Below are 24,485 nucleotides of genomic sequence, written 5' to 3'. Positions count from 1 at the left end.
TGTTCCACTTTTGCAAGTGACATGCACCTACGATCCTCGTATTAGGGAACAGCAGCTAGATTTTATAAAGTGTCTGTTTTACAATTGTTATGTTAATATAACAGTCCACATTTATTTGTTTTGCCACGCTGGTCACTTCTACCAGATATAGCAGTGATGCGGTAACCTGTGTGAATGAGCACTACAGGGAGTGCTCTAATTCTTAGTTGCTCAATGTCAGTTCCCACCATGCGTTTGTGAGAAGCTGTGAGTAGCAAAACTCTAAATGATGGCACTTTATGATGTTAGAATGAATAAAAGGCTTTGTGTTCCACTTTTGCAAGTGACATGCACCTACGATCCTCGTATTAGGGAATAGCAGCAATGCAGTGATCTAGCTAGGTAGCCTTTACGTAGGTGAACTTAGTGAGTGCTATAAAATTAATTAGAAATGCACTTGCTGATGTGCTCTATTAGTTATCTGCTCTCTATTTATTATCACCGTGTTCACGGAGAGGCAGTGAATAGCAGCACAATGTTAAATTAGCTGGCCTCTATACGTCAGCTGGCTTAGTTAGTGCTGTCAGGGATTTTACCCTGCAGCGTCTTTCAGGATACTCGCACCACTCTCCTATAAGGAGCAGCGCTTTTGCTTTTAAGTCGTTGCCGACTATTGATTGATATTTGTAGGTAGCATTCGATTAAGCTAGGACCTTCAACATTGAATTAGTTAATATGTCTGGACACCCAGAGGAAGCCGGAATGCCGGCGAAACGCGCGTCGGGTGTCCAGACATATTAACTAATTCAATGTTGAAGGTCCTAGCTTAATCGAATGCTACCTACAAATATCAATCAATAGTCGGCAACGACTTAAAAGCAAAAGCGCTGCTCCTTATAGGAGAGTGGTGCGAGTATCCTGAAAGACGCTGCAGGGTAAAATCCCTGACAGCACTAACTAAGCCAGCTGACGTATAGAGGCCAGCTAATTTAACATTGTGCTGCTATTCACTGCCTCTCCGTGAACACGGTGATAATAAATAGAGAGCAGATAACTAATAGAGCAGGAAACAAAGGGAGGAATCCTCCAGCTCACCTGACACAATGTGAGTGTCGCTGTCAGCGCCTGGATCTTTTTCGTGTCGGTACACGTAGCAGGAGCAGAGGTAGAAAGGAAGTTGGATCCAGCGCTTTAGTAGAGGTAAAACGGAAGGAATTTCCAAGTTTAATGAAGTTCCATTAAAAAGTCCATTGAAGTATGGTCCTGGTGTGTGGGTAATGGGAGGAATGATCCTGTAAAGCCTACGCGTTTCGGACGATAGCGACATCCTTAGACTTGGCTGTAGTGTGATTTGAAACTGGCGCCCTGGCACATTTATACTATGTCCGGTGGTAACAGCTGGGTCCTAATTGCGTTCCACCGCTCAACGCGTCACTTGGAACGCAATCCGGAAGTGGAATGGTATTAGTGTTAGATGCGCCCGTTCACGTATCTGGTGAGTACTAATCATATACAATACTACATATTCAACAAGAACATCTTATTGTCAGTTATTTGGTGATATTTGAGATTATGTCTTGTTTGATGCAATACTGGATTGTAGGTGGGAGCTTTGTGGTATAGATCGTGATTGGTGGACACATGTGCGTTCCAGATCTCGTGACCATATGGAACGCAAGGTGCAGGACGAATCACGACGTGCTATCTGCTCGGGCGAAAGTCATCCCAGTCAGACAAACATAATAGGTGAGAAATGAATTTCTTTATAATTGACATGACTAATAGTTAAGTGATGCTTTATATAATATGTTAGTAATGACGAGGCCGGAGCTATAAACATTGTTGATTACCACTTGGAGAAGAGTGTATTATAATATAAGTATAATGAAGAAAAGCCAATTTGAGGTATTAGGCGTATCTATAGTTCAGTCATCACTGATTTACGTCGCAGGATCGTGAGTGCATAGGTAAGGAAAAAGTGAAGTGAAGGCTAAAATCAAGAATGTGGGGATGTAATGCATGTCATTCAGCATATGTTATGCATGCACCACGGGGGATGGTTGTTGAAATTACGGGTAAATGGAGAAACTCTGGCTAGAACAAGAAGTCAAATATATTAATTTAAGTACTGTGATACAGTTATTGGGATTGTGTACTGGGGTGTGGTTATAGACTGGTGGCCTCACGGATTCCTCAATACTGGAACATGAGTTCCTTTCTTAAATTAAGGCCATCCGGAAATCTTGTTTTTAATCTATATATCCAGTAGGCTTCTCTAAGGTGGGTTTTATTAATTATATCTCCTCCTCTTTTGGGCAGATGGATTTTTTCGATAGCGTAGCAACGAAAGGTTCTAGTTGTCCTGTTGTGTTTATGTATAAAATGTTTTGATGCGTTAGAAATATTGACAATATTCGGATTCCTGACATAACTGAGATGTTCCAGTATTCTGGTTTTTAGTTTTCTGTTTGTGCAGCCCACGTATTTCAATTGGCAATCTGTACACTCAATTATATAAATAACAGATTCCGTGTTACAGTTAATGTAATTTTGGATGATAAATGTATCTGTTTGAGTGGAGTTGCTGAAATTTTTGGTAGGGTGTGCGTAAGTACAAACTTTGCAGGGGTGTTGGCCACACTTATAAAAAACCTTTTGTTTCTAACCATGTTGTTTTCGTTTTGTCATTAGAGCTGAAAAAAGACGGAGAAAGAACGCTGCCTAGGGACGGTGCCTTGCGAGCTACCACTCTAATCCCTCCTGCTAGGATGGTGCGCAGACTGTCATCCTCCATGAGAATCGGTAGGTATTGGTTTACTAATACCATTCCACTTCCGGATTGTGTTCCAAGTGACGCGTTGAGCGGTGGAACGCAATTAGGACCCAGCTGTTACCACCGGACATAGTATAAATGTGCCAGGGCGCCAGTTTCAAATCACACTACAGCCAAGTCTAAGGACGTCGCTATCGTCCGAAACGCGTAGGCTTAACAGGATCATTCCTCCCATTACCCACACACCAGGACCATACTTCAATGGACTTTTTAATGGAACTTCATTAAACTTGGAAATTCCTTCCGTTTTACCTCTACTAAAGCGCTGGATCCAACTTCCTTTCTACCTCAACTAATAGAGCACATTAGCAAGTGCATTTCTAATTAATTTTATAGCACTCACTAAGTTCACCTACGTAAAGGCTACCTAGCTAGATCACTGCATTGCTGCTATTCCCTAATACGAGGATCGTAGGTGCATGTCACTTGCAAAAGTGGAACACAAAGCCTTTTATTCATTCTAACACTATAAAGTGCCATAATTTAGAGTTTTGCTACTCACAGCTTCTCACAAACGCATGGTGGGAACTGACATTGAGCAACTAAGAATTAGAGCACTCCCTGTAGTGCTCATTCACACAGGTTACCGCATCACTGCTATATCTGGTAGAAGTGACCAGCGTGGCAAAACAAATAAATGTGGACTGTTATATTAACATAACAATTGTAAAACAGACACTTTATAAAATCTAGCTGCTGTTCCCTAATACGAGGATCGTAGGTGCATGTCACTTGCAAAAGTGGAACACAAAACCTTTCATTCATTCTAACATTATAAAGTGCCGTCATTTAGAGTCTTGCTATTCACAGCTTCTCAAAAACGCAGGGTGGGAACTGACATTGAGCAATTAAGAATCAGAGCACTCCCTGTAGTGCTCATTCACACAGGTTACCGCATCACTGCTATTTCTGGTAGAAATGACCAGCGTGGCATAACAAACAAATGTGGACTGTTATATTAACATAACAATTGTAAAATAGACACTTTATAAAATCCAGCACGATACTCCAACAGTAATTCAATCTTGAGAATATCCATTAGCAGCAAGTGCTGATTTTTTCAGTAAATACGAGCATTTAAATAACCTTACATTTCTATGAACTAGCTAGCCAACATTGACACAAACAGTGCATAGCATAGAACCAAGGAATTGATACATTGTCTATTTACTAACAGAAACATTGCAACTATCAGTGTACACAGAACAGTAGATACAATGTTCAGAGACTGACAGCCAGTGCTGAAACACGCAGTGCACATAACATACCAGTGTAGTCAGATCTTTACTCACTCTAGTAAGCAATAAAGTCCAATTTGATATTGTATGATAGTAGCAACTTACAATTAAACATATACAAGACAAATTTAGTTCTTTAAGTGCAGGACAAGGGGTCTTCTGCACTGCTAATTATTTTTGACCTACATTGAAAAAGATAGAATTATTTTAACATAAATATATTAATAAAGTTTATTATTTTTATTTCCTACTAGAACCACAGTTCTTTTCCTCTCTTCCTTTTTCCCAAATAATTTAATGATCAGAAAACAACAATCTCTTAACATTGAATTGTGACGGCAGAATTAAAAAAATTTAAAAAAAGAGGTCCATCCATTCTGCTCTTAGGGTCCCATTCACACATTGCAGTTGAGATGCGGTAAGGACTGCATAAAAAAAAACGCATCCAAAAACCGTGTGCATTTTTTTTAAACTCATTCTATTGAAGGAGTTATATAAACACAAAAGCATGATAACAGATTGGGTCTCCGCACAGCGGACTACGAATTATAAGTGTGTGTTACAAGGGTTTAGAGTTAACAATGCTTACACAATAAACTGTAATCTGAAACACAGGTAACATACGCTGTTTGATTTCTTCAATGTCTAAAGTTATAAACAAAATGCTAAGACAATCGATAGCATGAAATTATATTATATAAATTATGCGGAGCTCTGTCCATAACCGCACAATCTCTGAAGGTCTAGAAACCAGTAACCTGCTAAACGTTAAACTGTGGCCGCTCTAACAGCAGAGGTGTAGTCTGCATTGGTGAAGGATGTGAGGGCAGATCATTACCAAGGGTCCCATACCCGTAAGAATTTATCAGGGAATCGCCTGTCAATATAGACTATGCGTTCATCAGGGATCATTGAATTTACCAGTCGGATCCACATAGAGCTAGTGGGTGACCTCCTATCCATCCACCCAAGGACTATTGTCGTCCTAGCGATAAATAAAATTTCTCTAAGGCAGCTGGGCATGCGGTGAGGGCAGAGCTCCACCTGTACCAACCCGAACAAGCAAATCCCTGGATCCAATGCCACTGGAATACTTAATATTTGTGATAGGTTTGTGACCTCGGTCCAAAAGTACTGTATCACAGAACAGTCCTATATCATGTGTTGGAAGTGTGCAGGACTATGTGAGCATATATGACACTGGGGAGTTGGCATTCTACCCATTTTGTGAAGTTGGATTGGGGTGAGATAGCTTTTATGGATAATATAAAGTTGTATGTGTTTGTTAATAGTAGCTGGTGAAACAAATCTATGGGATTCTAAGAGGTCCAAACTGGACTCATCATCCAGGAATGGAATCAGCTCGTTCCACCTATCCATGGCTGGGAAAGCTGCTGCGTTTGCCTTTGCATGCAGAAGGTGGGAGTAAATGGAGATCAAACCCCCTGGGCCCTGTGATCTAATAATGCCTATTAAAGCTTAAGGGTATGTTCACACGGCCTATTTACGGACGTAATTCGGGCGTTTTAACCCCCGAATTACGTCCGAAATTACGTCTTGAAAGCGTTGACAAACATCTGCCCACTGAAAGCAATGGGCTGACGTTTGTCTGTCCACACGAGGCGTATATTTACGCGTCGCTGTCAAAAGACGGCGCGTAAATAGACGCCCGCGCCAAAGAAGTGTCATGTCACTTCTTCAGACGTAAATGGAGCCGTTTTCCATGGACTCCATGGAAAACCAGCTCCAGTTTACGTCCGTAATGGACGCGGCGTTCAAGCGCCTGCACATGCCGTTACGGCTGAAATGACGGGCTGTTTTCTCCTTGAAACAGCCCCGTAATTTCGGCCGTTACGGACGCTGCCGTGTGAACATACCCTAACAGGATACGGATACATCTCTACCATCAAAATGTGCTTGTAATGAGTGACAAAATTGGAGATATTTATAGAAATCCTGTCTCAGGACCTGAAAACCTTCCTGTATGTGGGTAAAAGATAAAAGAACATTGTCTTCATATAGATCTCCTATGATATTAATAATGAATTATGACAAGAAGTTTGCATTTTGAGATTGTCTCAAGTGAGCAAGCGCTTCATTGTGCCAAAGGGGTGTTTCTGCTATTATCTGTTCCTGGAAAGAAATTTTCAATGCCTCTTGCCAAATTTTATGAGCTACTTTGTGCATCGAGAGGGATTGTCTCATAAGAAGATATGTAGGGTCTAGGATAGACCACAACTTGGATAATCCCAGGTACTCCGCTAGATATCTCTCTGGGCCTTGCGGTCCATCATAGGACACCCACAAATTTGTCCCACTAAATAGTACAAATAAAGATCAGAGAGGGCCATGCTCACTAGATCTTTAGGCCTTTGCAGTTTAGCTAATTGCAATTTGGATCTAGAAGAGCCCCATATAAACGTAATAATCTGAGAATCCATGGCGTTAAAGAAGGGCGTAGGCACAGGTGAGAATACATGTTGCAGAATATATAGACATTTGGGTTGGACCACCATTTTTCTGAGGTTGAAACGGCCTGCTACAGATAGAGGCAGAGCTGACCAGATCTTATATTTATCTCTAAAAAAAAGGGAGCAAAGGCTCGACATTTGCTCCTATCATATCCAACCCTGACCTAGTGATATTAATTCCCAGGTAATTAAACCTAGAGGCCCGACACCATTGAGGCCACCCTAAAATTTCTATGTGGGGAGAAGTACGTCAGACATGATTTGTCCCAATTAATGTTTAGTCCTGAATACAATCCGAACTGGTTGATAATTGTCATAGCTCTATCTAGTGACGTATCCGGATCGGACATGAATAACATCATGTCATCAGCGTATGGGGCCAGACAGTCTTCTCCATGACCGTGTGGCACCCTTTTGTAGATCTTATCTTTTCTGAGTAGAATGGCCAGTGGCTCTATTACAAGGGTAAATAATAGTGGTGAGATCGGGCAACCCTGTCTGGTGCCACGCTCCAACCTCATGATTTTTTACTGCAATTTGGTGTGTTTTTAAATGTGGTTGTATTTTTTTGAACTGCAACCGTATCGAGAACCGCATCAAAACGCTGTAAAACCGCATTTCGGATGCGATTTTCGATTCACTACGTACCGCACCTCACCTGCAATGTGTGAATAGACTCTCTTGTTTAATATGATCTCACAAAAGGCACTGATTCTTTAAAAGGAGTTGTCTTATGACATGAAACCCAGTCCATATGTCCTATTTGGGCATATGGACGTCATAGAAGGGATTCCCGAGCAGGGTATGTGTAAGAGCATCTCCTGCTCTTGACGCATTCATCGTGTCTATGCATTACATGGACAGTCGCTGCAGGAGCAATGTGTGTTCAGCTGTGGCTAACCTGGCAGTAACAGCTATTATCGCCAGGGGGTAGAAAAGCTGGACTCGAAGCAATCAGCAGCCTTTCCTGATATGTTTTATGGCCCAGTCCTGCACCATTTTTGTCCCTTGATTTAGAATCCGCTTTATATTATTGCCTCATCAGATATCAGAACAAATTAAAAATAAAATAATTTAATTCTCTCCAGAAACACTGCATTTGGGAAACACTGCATTTGCTTATACTTCTACAAAAGAACTAATACGAGGGAAAGTGTTAGCACGATCAGTCAGCAAACTACAAGGAGGTCTTTGCCATCACTGCACACCTACAATCTACTACAGCCCTGCAGATCTGTTGCAGCAGTAAAAAAAAGAATTATTTGCAAATCATGTTATCATTTAAGAAACTTTAAGGGATGAAGTTATCGTTTTAAAAGGTAACCATATTTTTAAGCGTACCTAACTTTTCAGGTGACTATTCAGAATAAGCTCTTATATGTGTGTACATGAGGAATAACACGATTTCTGGCCATTAAATGACTCACATTATATAATCTCTGATTCTCAGTTGTCTCTGAGCTAGTGGGCGGAGCCTAACTGCTATCATGTCTTCTATACACTGCACACATAGAAGAGGAGAATCCTACTCTCCTATCTCTATCTATCACATATATATATAGAAGCTGCTGCAGCATGGAGGATATTAGACAGCTGTCATGAGCAGAGTAGCTAAGAATCCAGCACTGGGGTGACATATGAGGGTATGTTCACACGCAGTGGTTTCAGACGTAATTTGGGCGTTTAACGCCTCGAATTACACCTGAAAAAACACTCCTAATACGCCTACAAACATCTGCCCATTGCTTTCAAGGGGAATTACGATGTTCTGTTCCCACGAGCCTTTATTTTTTATGCGTCGCTGCCAAAATACGGCGCGTAAAATAACGGCTCGTCAAAAGAAGTGCCGGACACTTCTTGGGACGTTTTTGGAGCCGTTTTTCATTGTCTCCATTGAAAAACAGCTAAAAAAACGGCCGTAAAAAATGCCGCGAAAAACGCGAGTCTGTGATCTTTGGATCAGCCACCAATTATGTCCTACCGTCGCAGTAGACACTTGAGTGACTCTCTTGTACGCTCAGATATTGGAGTGACAAAGGGTCCAATACAAACGTATTTAAATACCCCCAAAAAGGGCAATTTTCCATGTCTAGGGTTCCTCGCTTTCTCATCCTTTTACAGGCAAGAAATTCAATATACAGTCAAGGTTTTTCTGTGCCATCAGCTTTGTAGTGTATATGATCACCTGTCCATGTGGTAATATATATATATACATACATAAAAGGGATGTCACGATACCAGAATTTGGACTTCGATACTGATACTTAGTTTAGTATTGCGATTTCGATACCAATTTCGATACTTTGCCAACAGTAATAAAAAAAAAAGTTCTTCCGTTTTCTGATGTGAGGCGCGACGTGTGATGAATTTTGAATGTGCCTCACATTAATAGTTATTAACCCCATCATGTTTCTCAGTCATAATGGGTTAATGTGCGAGGTACATGATGGGGTTAATTACTATTAATGTGAGGAACATGGAGGTTAAATTCATCGCACCTCGCGCCTCACATTAATAAGTGAAATAAATCAGTGTTTATTTTATTTTTTTACAGCGTACACATCATAAATGATGAAAAAAATAGTTGTGCAGGTTATTACGGCCGCGCCAATACCGAATATGTGTATGTTTTATGTATTCAGACTTATTTTAATGTTTAATGTAAAAAAGGTGAATGTGTATTTTTTTTAAATTTAACAATACTTTGTTTTTACTTTATTTTTAAACTTTAATGTAGTGACATATATCAGATATATGCCAGTACATTAGCCTGTGGACGGATAATACACAGGCTGTTGTTAGGACATACCCAAGTATGCCCTAACAACAGGAAATATCGTAAGACAGACCTGGGGTCCGTCAATAGACGCTGGGCTGTCTGCCCATATATGGGGATTCCTGTGACGCGATCCACGGGCATCCCCCCTTTTCATTTTCTCCTGAATGCTGCAGTCAGCTTTGATCGCAGCATTCAGGGGAATAGCGGCGGAGAGGAGAGGTTTCTCTGATCTACGCCGTTATAGAGCGGGGCTGCGGCTGTGTAATACAGCCATTGTCCCGCTCCTGACAGAAAGTGCGTGCGCGGTCAGCATGAGGTGATGCGGCCGGCGCTGCACTAATGAGCGGCGGTTCAGGCACTGAAGACAGAACATGGGGGTGTTTTGTAGAGCGCCCGCCATGTCCTGTCTTCAGTGCCGCCGCTCATTAGTGCAGCGCTAGCCGCATCACATCATCCTGATGGCGCGCACTTGTTATCAGGACTCAGGAGCGCGGCAATGACTGTATCACACAGCCGCAGCCCCGCTCTCATACATTCATGTATTACTATACTCAGCTGTGCGGCTGCGCAGCTAAGTATCGAAATACAGGAAATAGCGGCATCAAACCGTTTGGGGATGCACAGTATCGAAACAGTATCGAAGTTTCGATGCATCCCTAATATATATATATATATATATATATATATATATATATATATATATATATATATATATATATATATAGGAGAAACCACTAACATGGTTAGGAATCGTATCAACAAGGACAAAAGCACGATACGGAGAAAATTAATACATCTACCAGTGGCTAAGCACTTTATAGAATTCAAATATTCGGTCAGTCAGTTGAGATTTAGGGTGATTGACCATGTACCAGTTCTACGCAGAGGAGGAGACAGACAGGTGCTCCTAAAGAAAAAAGAATTGAAGTGGATATTTCAATTAGATAGTTTACAACCTAGGGGGCTGAATTTGGAGTATGCCATAGGTACTCATATCTAGATTCTATTCTTATCGTTTTTGTTTTCTTTTTTTAATGGGTATTTAATTTTCACTTACTACTGCTTTTGTGTATTTTTTGTAGACATTTCATACATGCTGGGGGATGCCGCTTCGTTTCTGATTCTACTATTCAAGACACATATATACACTTACTAATACTATACTCTGTATACCATTCTATTTAGTGATAGTGTGTCAATGAGAATTGAATAAATTACACATGAGTTATTATATTGTGTCACTGATGTGTATTTTCCACATTAGTGGGTAACTCTGACGATTTTATAAACATTCAAATAGTTCATTGTATATCCTCTAAAAAACATTTTCCATTGTTATGTTGGGTTGAATAATAATAAAGTGGCACTATATCAACATTGCGATTAAAAATGTTAGAGGTTGGGGGGCGTGGCCAGCAGGCAACATGAGAGGACGTGTTGAGTGAGAGCTCCGTCCGGTAACCCGCAATATTTGTAATCCTGCATAATATCCGGAGACAGACAGACCTCTTTATAGCCTCCTGGAGTGGCACTGAGTCATGGCACCGATGGGTCCCACAAAAGGCACGTCGGCGGCGGAGAAATTGAAGAACTTTGCCCGGGACAGCGCTCAAAATGGCGCTGCAGAATCTCCGGCACAGCGCTCCAGGCCACCACGAGGTCAGAGCACCAGCACAACTCAGCAGGAGGAGACGGAGTCTGAGCCAGAGCTGACCCTGCAGCAGGTATACGAACAACTGCTGCAGGCTATCACTGTGTCCACTACATCGCTGACGGGGAAGATAGAGGAGGTGAGGGTGGATCTGGGCCTGGTACGCCATGATGTGCAGAAGCTAAGGGAAAGGGTAAAGGACACGGAACATCGAATCTCCGCCATTGAAGATGCTAATTTACGAATTCCCGCGAGATTGTCAGCAATGGAGGCCAAAGTGGAGATATGGCAGCAGAAATGTGATGACCTGGAAAACCGTTCACGCAGTGGTTCCGTGCCACCTTTCCTGAGGCGCATTTTTCAGCAGCATTCGCGGTGGAACGCGCACACAGAGTTCCAGCACGACCTCCTCTGCCAGACATGCCGCCAAGGCCCTTACTGGCACGCTTACTTAATTGGAAAGATCGGGATCAGATTTTACAGATAGCTCGTCAACACCCTAATATTCAGCATGAGAATTCCCGAGTGCTCCTGTTTCCAGATTTCTCAGCGGAACTACAAAAGAAGCGTACTACATTTATTGCTGTGAAGAGAAAGATGCGGGATCTGAATATATCCTATTCAATGGCCTATCCGGCTCGTTTACGTATCACTGATGGAGGGAAAGCTATTTTTTTTGGAGATCCGAGGGAAGCTGAGGAATGGCTATCCTTGAGACCAGGTGACCGGAGGGCTTGAGCTGGGCCATGCGGGACTCGCTGTGTTGATAAAGATGCCGGATGTCCAGACACGCAACGCGACTTTCCCTCTTGGTGAAAGGACTGGCAGATTGGGAAGCTGGAACTGGATACTCCATTTTGAATACCCGAAGCCATGTTGCAGGGAAGTCGACACATCCGTTATTTTTCTGGACGGTCCGGTATTTCTTGTTGAGAATGTGAAGAGGTCTGATGGGAAATAGCGGGGAAATGTGGGTTGCTACAGTTGTTTTATCTCTGTGTAGGTTAACAGTACCATCTTTAATTGTATGCACAGACACCCCGTAACCATTAGCCATGGTATAACAGTTATACTTATACCTTTACAGGTTACTGATAAGTTTGCCCATGGGAGGGGTGTACTCTCATGGAAGTCCCCACAGGGGGAAGTTTTGTTTTGTTGGATAACAGTTACACAGCTTGCTACACAATCTATGCAATATGCGAAATTTACGATATTGGTATATAACTTGTTTTATATACAGGGGATAAGGGGGGGAACCCTCTGCAAACATGTAAGGGATTGCTTGCATGGCTGATCTGAAAGTAATGTCATGGAATATTAGAGGCATGGGCACCCCTCGCAAAAGAATTACTGTGTTTGCACACGTGAGGGAATTCGGACCGCACATTTTATGCCTCCAGGAGACCCATCTCACGGCAGATCCAATTCACCGTCTTAAAAAACCTTGGGTCCAATGGGCAGAGCATTCGTGGCACACGTCATATTCTCGAGGGGTTTCTATACTGGTTCATAGATCAGTGCGGTGGAATGCCACCAAGACGGTGAAGGATACAGAGGGTAGATATATATTTGTACATGCATACATTAATTGTGAGCCATTTGTTGTCATTGGGATATATGCGCCACCTCCAGCTAACCTGTCAATACTGCAGACAGCGGTTACTTTTGTAGCTAATTACCCTGAAGCCAAAGTTGTATGTATGGGAGATTTTAACCTTCTATTGAACCCGTATATTGACAAATTTCGTAGCTCAGAACGAGGCTGGGGAGTTGCACTCACCTTCAAACTTGCAGCGACTGATAGATGAGATGGGATGGGTGGAGTTGTGGAGACTGAGAGATCCCAAAGCTCTTGAGTTCTCATGTTTTACTCCTGCTAGGGGGGCGTTATCTAGAATAGATTATATGTTTGGATCGGCCTCCTTGGGTCCTAGGGTAACTGATATTGAATACGCCCCTCCCAGTGCTTCGGACCATGCGCCCTTGCAGGCGACATTTCGTTTATACGATAGACAAGGTAGCAAATTAAACTGGAGGGTTCACCCATTTTGGCTCTCTCTGATAGGGACTAATGATCGTATTCCTGATCAGTTAAACCAATTCTTTGAAATCCACGAAGAAGAGACTGATATTTCCCTAAGGTGGGACACGTTTAAAGCATATTTGAGGGGTTGCCTGCGGTCCACTATCTCATTTATCAAAAACACATCAAGGGTAGAGGAAGATAGACTGGCAGGGACGTGCAGGGACTTGGAGCAGGCATATATGGAGGAGCCGACTGAGGACAATAGACTGCAATGGCAGCAGGCGGGCAGATTGTATCAGATACATCTCAGGGATGTTTTTTCTTAAACAAAACGCCTTTGAACTAGGTAATCAGTCTGGGAGATTATTATCACAAATAGTACACTCCAACCAATCATCTCCGGCCATTCTGGAGATCATGGACGAGGAGAGACGATCTCTTAATGATGCTGACCAAATAGGGGATAGGTTCTGCAGATTTTATACTGATTTATATACATCCCAATGTGATTATTCGGAAGATTCCTTGTTGGAATATTTGGAGGGGATTACATTCCCGCAGTTAGCTGAGGAGCATAGAGACCGCTTAGATGAGGATATTACTCTGGAAGAATTGCAGACGGCCGTGCAGGAATTGGAATTCGCCTGGGCCTGATGGAATCCCGTTGGAAGTATACTCCCGATATTTAGAGATTATTGGCCCTGAGCTGCTTCAGATGTATGCAGCAGCCTTTGAAAAGGGAGTTTTGCCCACTTCTTTATATGAAGCTACCATTATCATTCTACTGAAACCTGACAAAGACCCCGTGGAGTGTGGATCATATAGACCTATCTCCCTGTTCAATTTAGATTATAAGATCCTAACTAAAATTCTGGCAAACAGACTTAATCATATTATCACCTCACTCATACATGAGGATCAATCTGGTTTTATTCCCGGGAGGTCTACTTCGGGGAATATTCGGAGGGCTCATGCGGTTTCACAGGTAGGAGGGAAGCTAAACAAACAATGGGCGATGGCCTCACTTGATTCAGTGGAGTGGAAATATCTGCAAGCGGTATTATCTAAATTTGGGATAGGGTCGGGATTCTCCAAATGGATATCTATTCTATATAAACATCCCAAAGCCAATTTATTGATTAATGGGAGAGGTACTTCCTTTTTTGAATTGAGCAGGGGCACCAGGCAGGGATGTCCATTATCCCCTCTTCTCTTTGCACTAGCCATAGAACCTCTGGCCATCCATATACGACAGGATCATATATTTCAGGGAGTAAAAATTGGAGACAGAGAAAGTAGAGTGGGTCTATATGCGGATGACCTGATCCTTTACATGTCCGAGGTACATCATACTCTCCCAAGGGCAATTGATATTGTGAATCGGTTTGGCCGATATTCTGGACTGCTAATAAACTGGGCTAAATCAGCCTTGATGCCGCTTTGGGAGGTAGAATGGCCGGAGATATACTATAATCTGCCCGTGGTCACTCATTTTAAATATTTAGGTATATACATTACAAAGCTCCCTGCAGAGTCTCATGATAAAAACATATATCCCCTAGAGGCCCTATTTATCAAGAAATTTAAGACATGGAAAACGCTGCCGCTGTCTGTGGCAGGTCGGATAAACTTGGTGAAGATGATTCTTTTACCTAAGGGATTATATTTACTGGAACATGCAAATGGTCCCATTCCGAGATATTTTTTTAATAAACTACACTCATTGACGGCTAGCTTTGTCTGGGGGAAATCTCGAAGGAAGCTTGCATTGGCCAAACTACAACGCCCACGGGATAGGGGAGGAATGGCACTGCCTGACTTCTACATTTATTTTTTGAGTGGTCAACTATGTTATTTGAAAGAATGGATAGGACAAGGCACAGAATCCTTTCCTGATTATGCTTTGGGACAGGTGCTGGGGACATCAGTCATGTGGCCGGTGTTGGAGAATCCCAATTTGTTTAGAGGGAGACTACTCCTACTCCATAGATTAGCTCATCAGGTATGGAAAGCAGCTAAGTTGATATATGGCTTTAGGGCCTTGGAGGAGGAGACACCGATGTGGGGAAATCCCATGTTCACACATTTACAAATGATGGAGGGTTCAGAGTATTGGAAGGTGAATGGGGTGCTGTGTCTGGGGGACGTTTATAGGGACAATGTGTTGCTATCGTTTACTCAGATGATGGAAGAATATGGTTTACATCGCACCCAGTTCTTCAGATATTTGCAACTACGACATGCGTTGAACGCTCAATTTAACTCGCAGTCCCCGTCTCTTTCGAAGTTCCCATTGATTGGAGTTCTAAAGACACAGGGACCCAAGGGCATTATTTCTGCACTGTACACTCATCTCCTGAATGTACGAACTGAGTCGCACAAGCTTCCGGTGCAATCGGCGTGGAAAGCAGTTATCCCCGGCTTGTCCGAGGAAGACTGGTCAGAAGCCATGGAGTCTCATATGTTGGTATCTCCTTCTGTTAATAATAGGCTGACCCAACTATACATAATACACCAATGTTACCTTACACCAACACTTCTGCATCGAATGGGTCAGATGCCGAGCTCAGGATGCCATAGGTGCCACTCTTCAGGGGCAAACTTTATACACCTCATTTGGGAATGTTCACGCATCAGTTCCTTCTGGGAGGGGGTGCTGGAGGTTCTGAGGGACATTGTGTCGGTGCCTATACCCAAGACGCCGGAACTGTGCCTGTTGGGTTTGTTGCGGGAGGAGGATTGGCAATTGCATACCCGAGTGTTCCTTAGGGAAACACTATTCTTAGCTCGTAAAGCCATAGCCCTGAGATGGATGGCGGATAGACCTCCCACGGTTGCACAATGGAAATCCTTGGTTGACAATGTTGTCCCATTTGAGAGAGTGGTGTACAGAAATAGGAAATGTGTTAATAAATTTGGGAAGATCTGGGATGGTTGGCTCGCATCATCAGGGACCTTGGGTATGGGAAATAATATGCATTCTCTATTACATTGATCGTCGAGGAGAAGAGAGAGAGGAAGGAGATATAGTGAACTAATGTGGTAAACAATTCAACGTTTGTACCTCTATTATTAATGTATGTATAATTGGTGCTAACTTGACCTATATGATAACCACCTACCCATATAAGGGAAGATGCAATGTTTGAATTGTAATTTGTGATGTATGTCATGTCTGGAATACCATGTAACTACTTTGTATTCAATGTTCTGAGATATATTGTACCAATGGAAAGTTATTTCTTTTATTCTTGTACTGCAAGCTTGGAGTTCAATAAAACGAGTTTTAAAAAAAAAATGTTAGAGGTTCTGAGACTTTGACATTAGAGCAGGATTTTGCTCTGTCCTGTGGTGAGGACTGCCACCTAGTGGTTAAATAAAAGCTACAGGAGGTTATATACACTAAGACTGTGAATGAATTGAGATCCACTAACATTAGATTAACTTAAATTGAGAGTCTAATACAAGTATTCCTTCTTACTGGTCTTACTAAATTTAAAGTAGTTATCCTGGTGATTATTCCTGGGAGCGCCGATGAGCTGGCCTGTGGTTTCTTGCGTTAAGCTGTCTTCCGCACCGATACCTTTGAGTCCGGTGGTTGACAGAAGGGGGTTGCTAAGTTACCGCTTGTTTACCTCCTCTGCAGTGCAGTCGCAGTGATAGAGATAAAGTACAAGCCAGTAAGTAAGATGGCCGCCACTCACTTCCGGTTTATAGTGGCGCGAACGCCGAAATGAATGGACTTTACGAAGCAGGGCAGTGACATCCTACAGCATGTAAGTAACATATGTTTTGTATTATAATATGTCTACACACTAATTTGATGCCTGTTTATGGTCACTATATTCACATGTGCAATATGGGTGTTCTTTGCAGTAGCTCCATTGGATTGGACGTGATTTATACAGGGGTATGTATATATAACCCACTTTATGCCATATGTATTTTATGCTTGATAAAGACTCCTGCGGAGTCAAAACATAGCACTATTGATATTGGGATGTGTCAATAAACACTTTTTTACTTTTGCCATACGGATGCTGTTTTTTGCAGCAATTGATTGTCCAGAAGGGATCGCTGGACTTGGAATTTGCATCCAGCTGAAATTAAGTAGCTATTTTCCGATCAAGTGAGTGCTGTGGATAACCAGTCTATCATTTGCCTCGATCACGTTGCGTCACAGGGATTCCCTGTGACGAGATCCAAAGGGCATCCCCACCTTCTCATTAACCCCTTGAATGCTGCGGTTAGCTTTGATCGCAGCATTCAGGGGAATAACGGCAGAGATGAGAGGTTTCTCTGATCTCTGCCGTTAGAGCGGGGCTGCAGCTGTGTAACTCCTGACAATAAGTGTGCGCGCAGTCAGTGCTGCACTAATGAGCGGCGGCGCAGGGACAGAAGACAAAACATGGGGAAGTTTTGCAGTGCGCTCACCATGTTCTGTCTTCAGTGCCTACAATCATTAGTGCACTTGTCAGGAGTCAGGAGCAGGGTAATGGCTGTATTATACAGCCGCAGCCCTGATCTAACAAGATTTATGTATTACTATACTCAGCTGTGCGCCCGCACATCTTAGTATCAAAATACATTAAATAACGGTATTGAATTGTTTTAGGGTGCATGGTATCGAAACAGTAACGAAGTTTCGATGCATTGTGCATCCCTAGTGCACAGTGTGTTTTTCTCTCTTCTCCCTCCTACTCCTCCCCTCTCCAAAACACTATCATAAGCTGCAGCCTGCGTATCTTCTTTCTCCCTTCTCCTGCTTCCCCTCCCCTCTCAATAGACTTCTATGGACAGCAACGTCCGTCTCTCTCTCTCTCTCTCTCTCTGCTCTTTCCTCCCGTCTCCATAGACTTGAATGGGTAGCATGTCTGTTTCTCTCTGTTTCCTCCTCCTGCCCCCCCCTGCTCCATAGACTTTTATGGGTAGGCTGCGAAGAGACACATCCCAAATTCCTGCAATCCACTTCCACTGCTCTGCAATTAGGGACGGATTTTGCTGGACAACAAGAGATGGACAGACGATTATAGGAAAGGAGACACCTAGTGGCAGTAACTTCACGCAGAATTTTCATGAATAAAGCAACTAGATTTTAACAGTAAATAAATTACAAAGTTGATATACTGTACATCAGGTATAAATTAGCAATAGTTGTTTGAAAAGTTAGTGTCCATTTAAGTACACTTTGTAATAGGTTTAATGTATAAACACAACAATCAAACTAAGTAAAAATACAAAGTACAGATTATCAAGCAACAATATTAATTGAGTTGCCCAGGATAAGAAAAAAAGGGCGTGCTTTTTCCCCCCAGAAAAAGTGGCACTTTTGTCTAGGGCCTGTCTGCTACTGCAGCTCAGGTCCATTTAGTTGAATGGGGCCTAGCTGTAATATCAGGCACAGCCCATGGACAAGAGTGCAGCTGTTTCTGTGGGGAAATCCAACCTTTTTTGTTATACTAATTCCAGACATCCTTTTTAAAGAAGTCTTCGACTACTGCATAAATATCATACCTTGAAAACATTGCCTTCCTCAGAACAAGGATGATATTATCCCTCACAGATACATTGATTTTTAATAGTGGCTGTAAAGACAAGAAGGAAACTTTAATCATTAAGAGATATTGTTGTATGCAACTACTTGGATGTTGCACGTCAATTACACATTCAGTTTCCATATGTTATTAAAAAAAATGAATGTCACTTTTATACATGTTACGTCCGCAAACATGTATTCTGTATTCGCTGCACTGTGCTTAACCTGTTCCCGACACATGACAAAAACGTATGTATGGGGTGGCTGTCAGTTGCCGCACCATGACGTACATTTTCGCTATGATGATCCCCGCAGGTAATCCGTTTAGGCTGCGATCAAACACTATCTGTCGCAGCAGTGTAAAAGGGAGGAAGCCCCTTGTAATGGTGATCGTTAGTACTGGCAGCATAACCGCCTGTGGCTGGCATCACCATGGAGACAGCCCAGTACCTGACAATGGTCCCCGGGCTGTCTTGTGTATTAGAATATACTTGTAGTATGCCCTAATGGGCATTTGTGCATATTTCTATGCACTGCCATGCAGAAGTATGTGAATATATTGTAAATACAAAATAGAATTTAATGCTAAATTCCCTATATGGGACAAAAAAATAATAAAAAAAAGTTTTGTATAAATAAATATTTAGTTTTTTCAAATAATACATATGACATAAGATACACATATTTGGTGTCCCCATACCCATAACAACCTTTACTTTAAATATATTTCAGTTTAGGTATTGTGAGGTTTTTCTTGCTTGCAGCCCTAATATTAAGTGAAAAAATATAAACGCTAATGAATACATACTCTAAAGTGGTAAAAATAGAAAGTACATGTCCCGCAAAATACAAGGCCTCATTTAGCTGCTTTGACGCAAAAATAATAAAATTGTTCGGCCTGGAATACGGAGAAGAAAAAATGTAACATGTGCCTGATCCTTGAATTAAACAATGACCTGGTCCATAAGGGCTTAAAGAAATATCCATTGAAATTTTGCTTCCGACATGTCACGTAGATAACATTGGCAGGAAACTGTGCGTTGTTCTCCACTGATCCATCCCAGAAAGAAGGGTTTGTGACACTAGGTAGAGCAGTGAAACCTCTTTCAGAATCACTGACACAGCGCTCTGAAGTGAGTGCCAGTTGAGGCTGCAGCCACTTAATTTTAGGGTTTGATGGTGGTCCAAGTCCGCAGACCTCCACTGAATATCTTCTGTCATGTCTATATCACACATCAGATATCAAATTTTAAACTTGGCTTTTAAAGTGGAACTTCGGGCACATTTTTTTTAATTTGCAAAATGGACATAGTAGGGCCATTAAGTATTTCACTCTGGTCCCTAGAATGCAGTCTCTGTACAAGAGGTTGCCAAAATGTAGCCCCCTCTCTGACATCACTCATCGGTGCTCTGCAGCTATTCGCTGAATCTTTAGCTCACATACTGTCTGCTCTGCCAGCCCTCGCTACATAGTACTGTAATACTGTATCTTCACGCAGAAAGCAGGCAGAGCAGAAAGTCTGTGAGGCAAAGATTAAGCCAGTAGCTGCAGAGAAGGAAAATATGTCAGAGAAAGGGGCATCGTTTTGCCAACTTCTCGTGTACAACTCCATAACATGAAGCTATTTTGTTATTTCCTGTGGCGGTAAGGACCTATAGTGTACAGGACACCTTGGAAACGTGCGTTTGATGCATCAGATTGAAAGAACAGACTTGGCATGTTAAAGAGACTCTGTCACCACATTATAAGTGCCCTATCTCCTATATAAGGAGATGGGCGCTATAATGTAGGTGACAGAAGTGCTTTTTATTTAAAAAAAATGATCTATTTTCACAATGTTAGGAGCGATTTTGGTTTATACTAATGAGTTTCTTAATGCCCAAGTGGGCGTATTTTTACTTTCGACCAAGTGGGCGTTGTATAGAGGAGTGTATGACGCTGACCAATCGGCATCATGCACTCCTCTCCATTCATTTAGACAGTAGAATCGCGTTCTTACTAGAACATGATCTGCAGCCACATACACAGCGATTCTGCTTGATTAACATTAATCCAGTGTCCTGATAATGAATACACATGACCATCCAGCCTGGACGTCATGTGTATTCAGAATCCTGACACTTCTGAATCTTTTCTGTGAGATTCCAGCAACGGATACGAAATCTCGCGAGATTACGAGGTAAACGAGATTTCGTTTCACTTGCTGGAAATCTCACAGAAAAGATTCAGAAGTGTCAGGATTCTGAGTACACATGACGTCCAGGCTGGATGGTCATGTGTATTCATTATCAGGACACTGGATTAATGTTAATCAAGCAGAATCGCTGTGTATGTGGCTGCAGATCATGTTCTAGTAAGAACGCGATTCTGCTGTCTAAATGAATGGAGAGGAGTGCATGATGCTGATTGGTCAGCGTCATACACTCCTCTGTACAACGCCCACTTGGTCGAAAGTAAAAATACGCCCACTTGGGCATTAAGCAACTCATTAGCATAAAGCTAAAATCGCTCCTAACGTTGTGAAAATAGATCGTTTTTCTAAATAAAAAGCACTTCTGTCACCTACATTACAGCGCCGATCACATTATGTAGGAGACAGGGCACTTATAATGTGGCGACAGAGCCTCTTTAACCCCTTAATGACCGGGCCATTTTGCACGTTAATGACCAAGGATTATTTTTTGTTTTTTCACGGTCGCATTCCGAGAGTCGTAACTTTCTTATTATTCCGTCGACATCGCCGTATCAGGGCTTGCTTTTTGCGGGACGAGTTGTATTTTGTAATTGTACCATTTTTAGATGCTTACAATATATTGATTAACTTTTATTAACTTTATTTTAGGAGAGTATTGAAAATAAGCAGCTATTCCAGCATTGATTTTCACGTTATAAATTTACGCCGTTTACTATGCAGCGTAAATAACATGTTCACTTTATTCTATGGGTCGGCACGATTACGGGGATACCAAATATGTAAGGGTTTTATATGTTTTTCCTACGTTTGCACAATAAAAAGCCTTTTAGAAAAAAATTACTTGTTTTTCCATCGCCGCATTCCAAGAGCCGTAACGTTTCTATTTTTCCGTCAATGTGGCTGTACGTGGGCTTGATTTTTGCGGGCCAATGTGTAGTTTTCATTAGTACTATTTTGGGGTACATAGGAATGGGAGAAAAGAGAGAATTTTGCCGTTGTTTTTTGCGGTTTTTTTGGACGCCGTTCATCCGGCGGTTTAATTAATGTGTTCATTTTATTGTTCAAGTCGTTACGATCGCGGGGATACCATATATGTGTATGTGTGATTTGTTTTGACACTTTTACTAAATAAAACCACTTTTTGGGCAAAAAAAGTCGTTTTATTTGATTTTCACTGTAATTATTTTTTTTCACCAACTTTATTTAACTGATTGCCATTTTTTTTTTTTTGTCCCACCAGGGGACTTCACCATGCGATCTGTTGATCGCATATATAATGCTTTGGTATACTTAGTATACCAAAGCATTATTGCCTGTCAGTGTAAAACTGACAGGCAACCTGTTAGGTGATGCCTCCGACATCGCCTAACAGGCAGATGCTGAAGGCAGACCTGGGGGTCTTTGTTAGACCCCCGCTGCCATGGAAACCCAACGGCGACCCGCGATTTCTTTGCGGGGGCACCGATGGGGTGACGGAGGGAGCTCCCTCCCTCTGTCAAACACATTAGATGGGTTAAACTGCAGGAATCGGAGCGCGCTTCGATTCCGGCAGTTGCAGCAGGAGCCAGGCTGAGTATAACAGCCGTGCTCCTGCCGCTGATCGCGTGGGTACAGTGACAGTACCCGCGCCATCACAGGACGGATATATCCGTCCTCCTGCGCGAACTAGCAGCTGCAGAGGACGGATATATCCGTCCTTCGGCGTTAAGACGTTAAATGACCCTAGTAAGTTCATTTTACTTTAACTGAGAAATCAACAAATGAATAATTTGTTTTATATATATATATATATATATACCTGTAAAGCTTTAAGTAGACCCTGAACTGTGGAGAATGGTAAGTGGAAGAGGTGGTCAAATGTTTCAGTAAGCTTAGAGGATGAATTCTGAAGTAAAAGAGGTGTAGCTAATACAATTTCCGAGAGAAGATCTGCAAAACATTTTGTAAGATCTAATTATTGTTGTATTGACGGACTAGCATGAAGTATTTACTATTATCTATGTGCATCAATAACCAATCTTTAAAAACTCAACAAATTACCTATAAAGTGGCTTGTGGGAGACGTTGCCTTTGTAATAACACGATTTAAAACTTGCTCCAAGATTACACTTCTTATTGGCTCATGAACCTAAAAACATTGAAGAAAACAAGTTTAAATAAAAAATCTGCCCCATAAGTTGCAAAAAAAATCATTCTGTAAATAGAAAAAAAATATTGTGGCCACAGTTAAGAGAAGAAAAATTCAACAAAAACTTTACCTTGAAGGTTTCTAGTAACATTTTGGATCCAAGCTGACTGGCCTGTTGACTCGGTGATCCTACACTTGCCTCCGACAGTTTTCCTCCTGGTACCACTTTGGGTCCGTATGAATCCATTAAGAGAAAACCAAGCTCCACGAGCCCTTGGGTGACATGGTCCCAACCAAATACACTGAGACAGAAAACGTTGTTTTAATTAATGTATATATTTTGCAAGAAATGCATAAATAAATACAAATTTCATCCATGAATTAAAAAGTAACACATTTTTTAATTCTTTCTACTCCGTGGCAGCTAGACCAGTACCACAGCTTGGGCACCCTTTCAGATTGGAAAGCCACTTCAAAGAGCGGGTCAGGCTCTGGAGGACCTAGCTAGTCCATGCATTGTCCTTAGTGGGCATTCTGTAATGCCTCATTTCTCTGGCAGCGTTAACTCTAGCCAGCCGATAACAGCTCATCACAGGGTGTCCCAAAAGCAAGAAATAAACAAATCAATGCATTTTATCCACATGTTATGATAAATATGATTCACCGTACATTAATTTGAGATATAAAATAAATGAAGGACTTACAAGTAATTTTAATAAGAATTCTGTCTAAAGGGCTGACGGAGTATATCTGAATGTTCCTTATTAGTACCATGACTGTGTATAATTTATCATTTCTTTAAAAAGAAAAGGCGTACAATATGTCGTCTTTATTTATAGTTACATTACATGGTAGGAATTTGAGTATATAGAATAGCATATACAAAATCTATCGTTGTACACAATAATCTATTATACAGTGCCCACCAAAAGTTCTGGAACACCCTCATAACTTTTGAACGGCTTAAATGTAGAGGGTTGAAATTTGGTGGGATTTAATGGGGTCATAAAATCTACCAGTTAACGCAAAAAAAAAAAACACCCCCACCCCCTTGGGGGCAGTGGGGACAGCAAAATCTTAAATGGCACGGGGGGTCGTGTGGGGGCTCATTTGAAAGCTCTTTTCCATACGAAAACAATGCCGCAATCGATTTGGGGGTGTTTTTTTTGGCGTTAACTGGTAAATTTTAAGATCCCATTAAATCCCACCAAATTTCAACCCTCTACCTCGAGCCATTCAAAAGTTGTGAGGGTGTTCCGGAACTTTTGGTGGGCACTGTATAATCGAGAAGGACATGGTGTCCGAAGCTCACATAGAGTGTATTGGAGGGAGGGGGGGGGGCATTATACGGTGTATGGGAGGGAGGGGGGGATTATACGGTGTATGGGTGGGAGGGGGGGCATTATACGGTGTATGGGAGGGAGGGGGCATTATACTGTGTATGGGAGGGAGGGGGGCATTATACTGTGTATGGGAGGGAGGGGGGCATTATACGGTGTAAGGGAGGGAGGAGGGGGCATTATACGGTGTAAGGGAGGGAGGGGGGCATTATACGGTGTAAGGGAGGGAGGGGGGGCATTATACGGTGTAAGGGAGGGAGGGGGGGCAATATACGGTGTAAGGGAGGGAGGGGGGCAATATACGGT

General features: G+C 42.1%; 1 protein-coding gene across 5 annotated transcripts in view; it reads right to left on the bottom strand.

The window, feature by feature from the left end:
* Positions 1 to 24,485, bottom strand: part of FANCI (FA complementation group I) — a 98,420-nt gene that overhangs the window by 38,189 nt on the left and 35,746 nt on the right. For all 5 annotated transcript variants that reach the window (XM_075858177.1, XM_075858174.1, XM_075858175.1 and 2 more), the window contains 4 exons: positions 22,970 to 23,141; positions 22,752 to 22,839; positions 22,510 to 22,640; positions 18,495 to 18,565 (listed from right to left, as the gene is read on the bottom strand). In XM_075858177.1, the coding sequence (XP_075714292.1) occupies positions 18,495 to 18,565; positions 22,510 to 22,640; positions 22,752 to 22,839; positions 22,970 to 23,141 (462 nt within the window). The remainder of the gene's footprint in view (positions 1 to 18,494; positions 18,566 to 22,509; positions 22,641 to 22,751; positions 22,840 to 22,969; positions 23,142 to 24,485) is intronic.

This window comes from Rhinoderma darwinii, chromosome 3 (genome assembly GCF_050947455.1).
Source record: "Rhinoderma darwinii isolate aRhiDar2 chromosome 3, aRhiDar2.hap1, whole genome shotgun sequence".
In the NCBI taxonomy this organism is placed as follows: Eukaryota; Metazoa; Chordata; class Amphibia; order Anura; family Rhinodermatidae; genus Rhinoderma; species Rhinoderma darwinii.
Note: the sequence above shows the minus strand (reverse complement) of the source record. Positions and strands in the feature narration are given on the sequence as shown.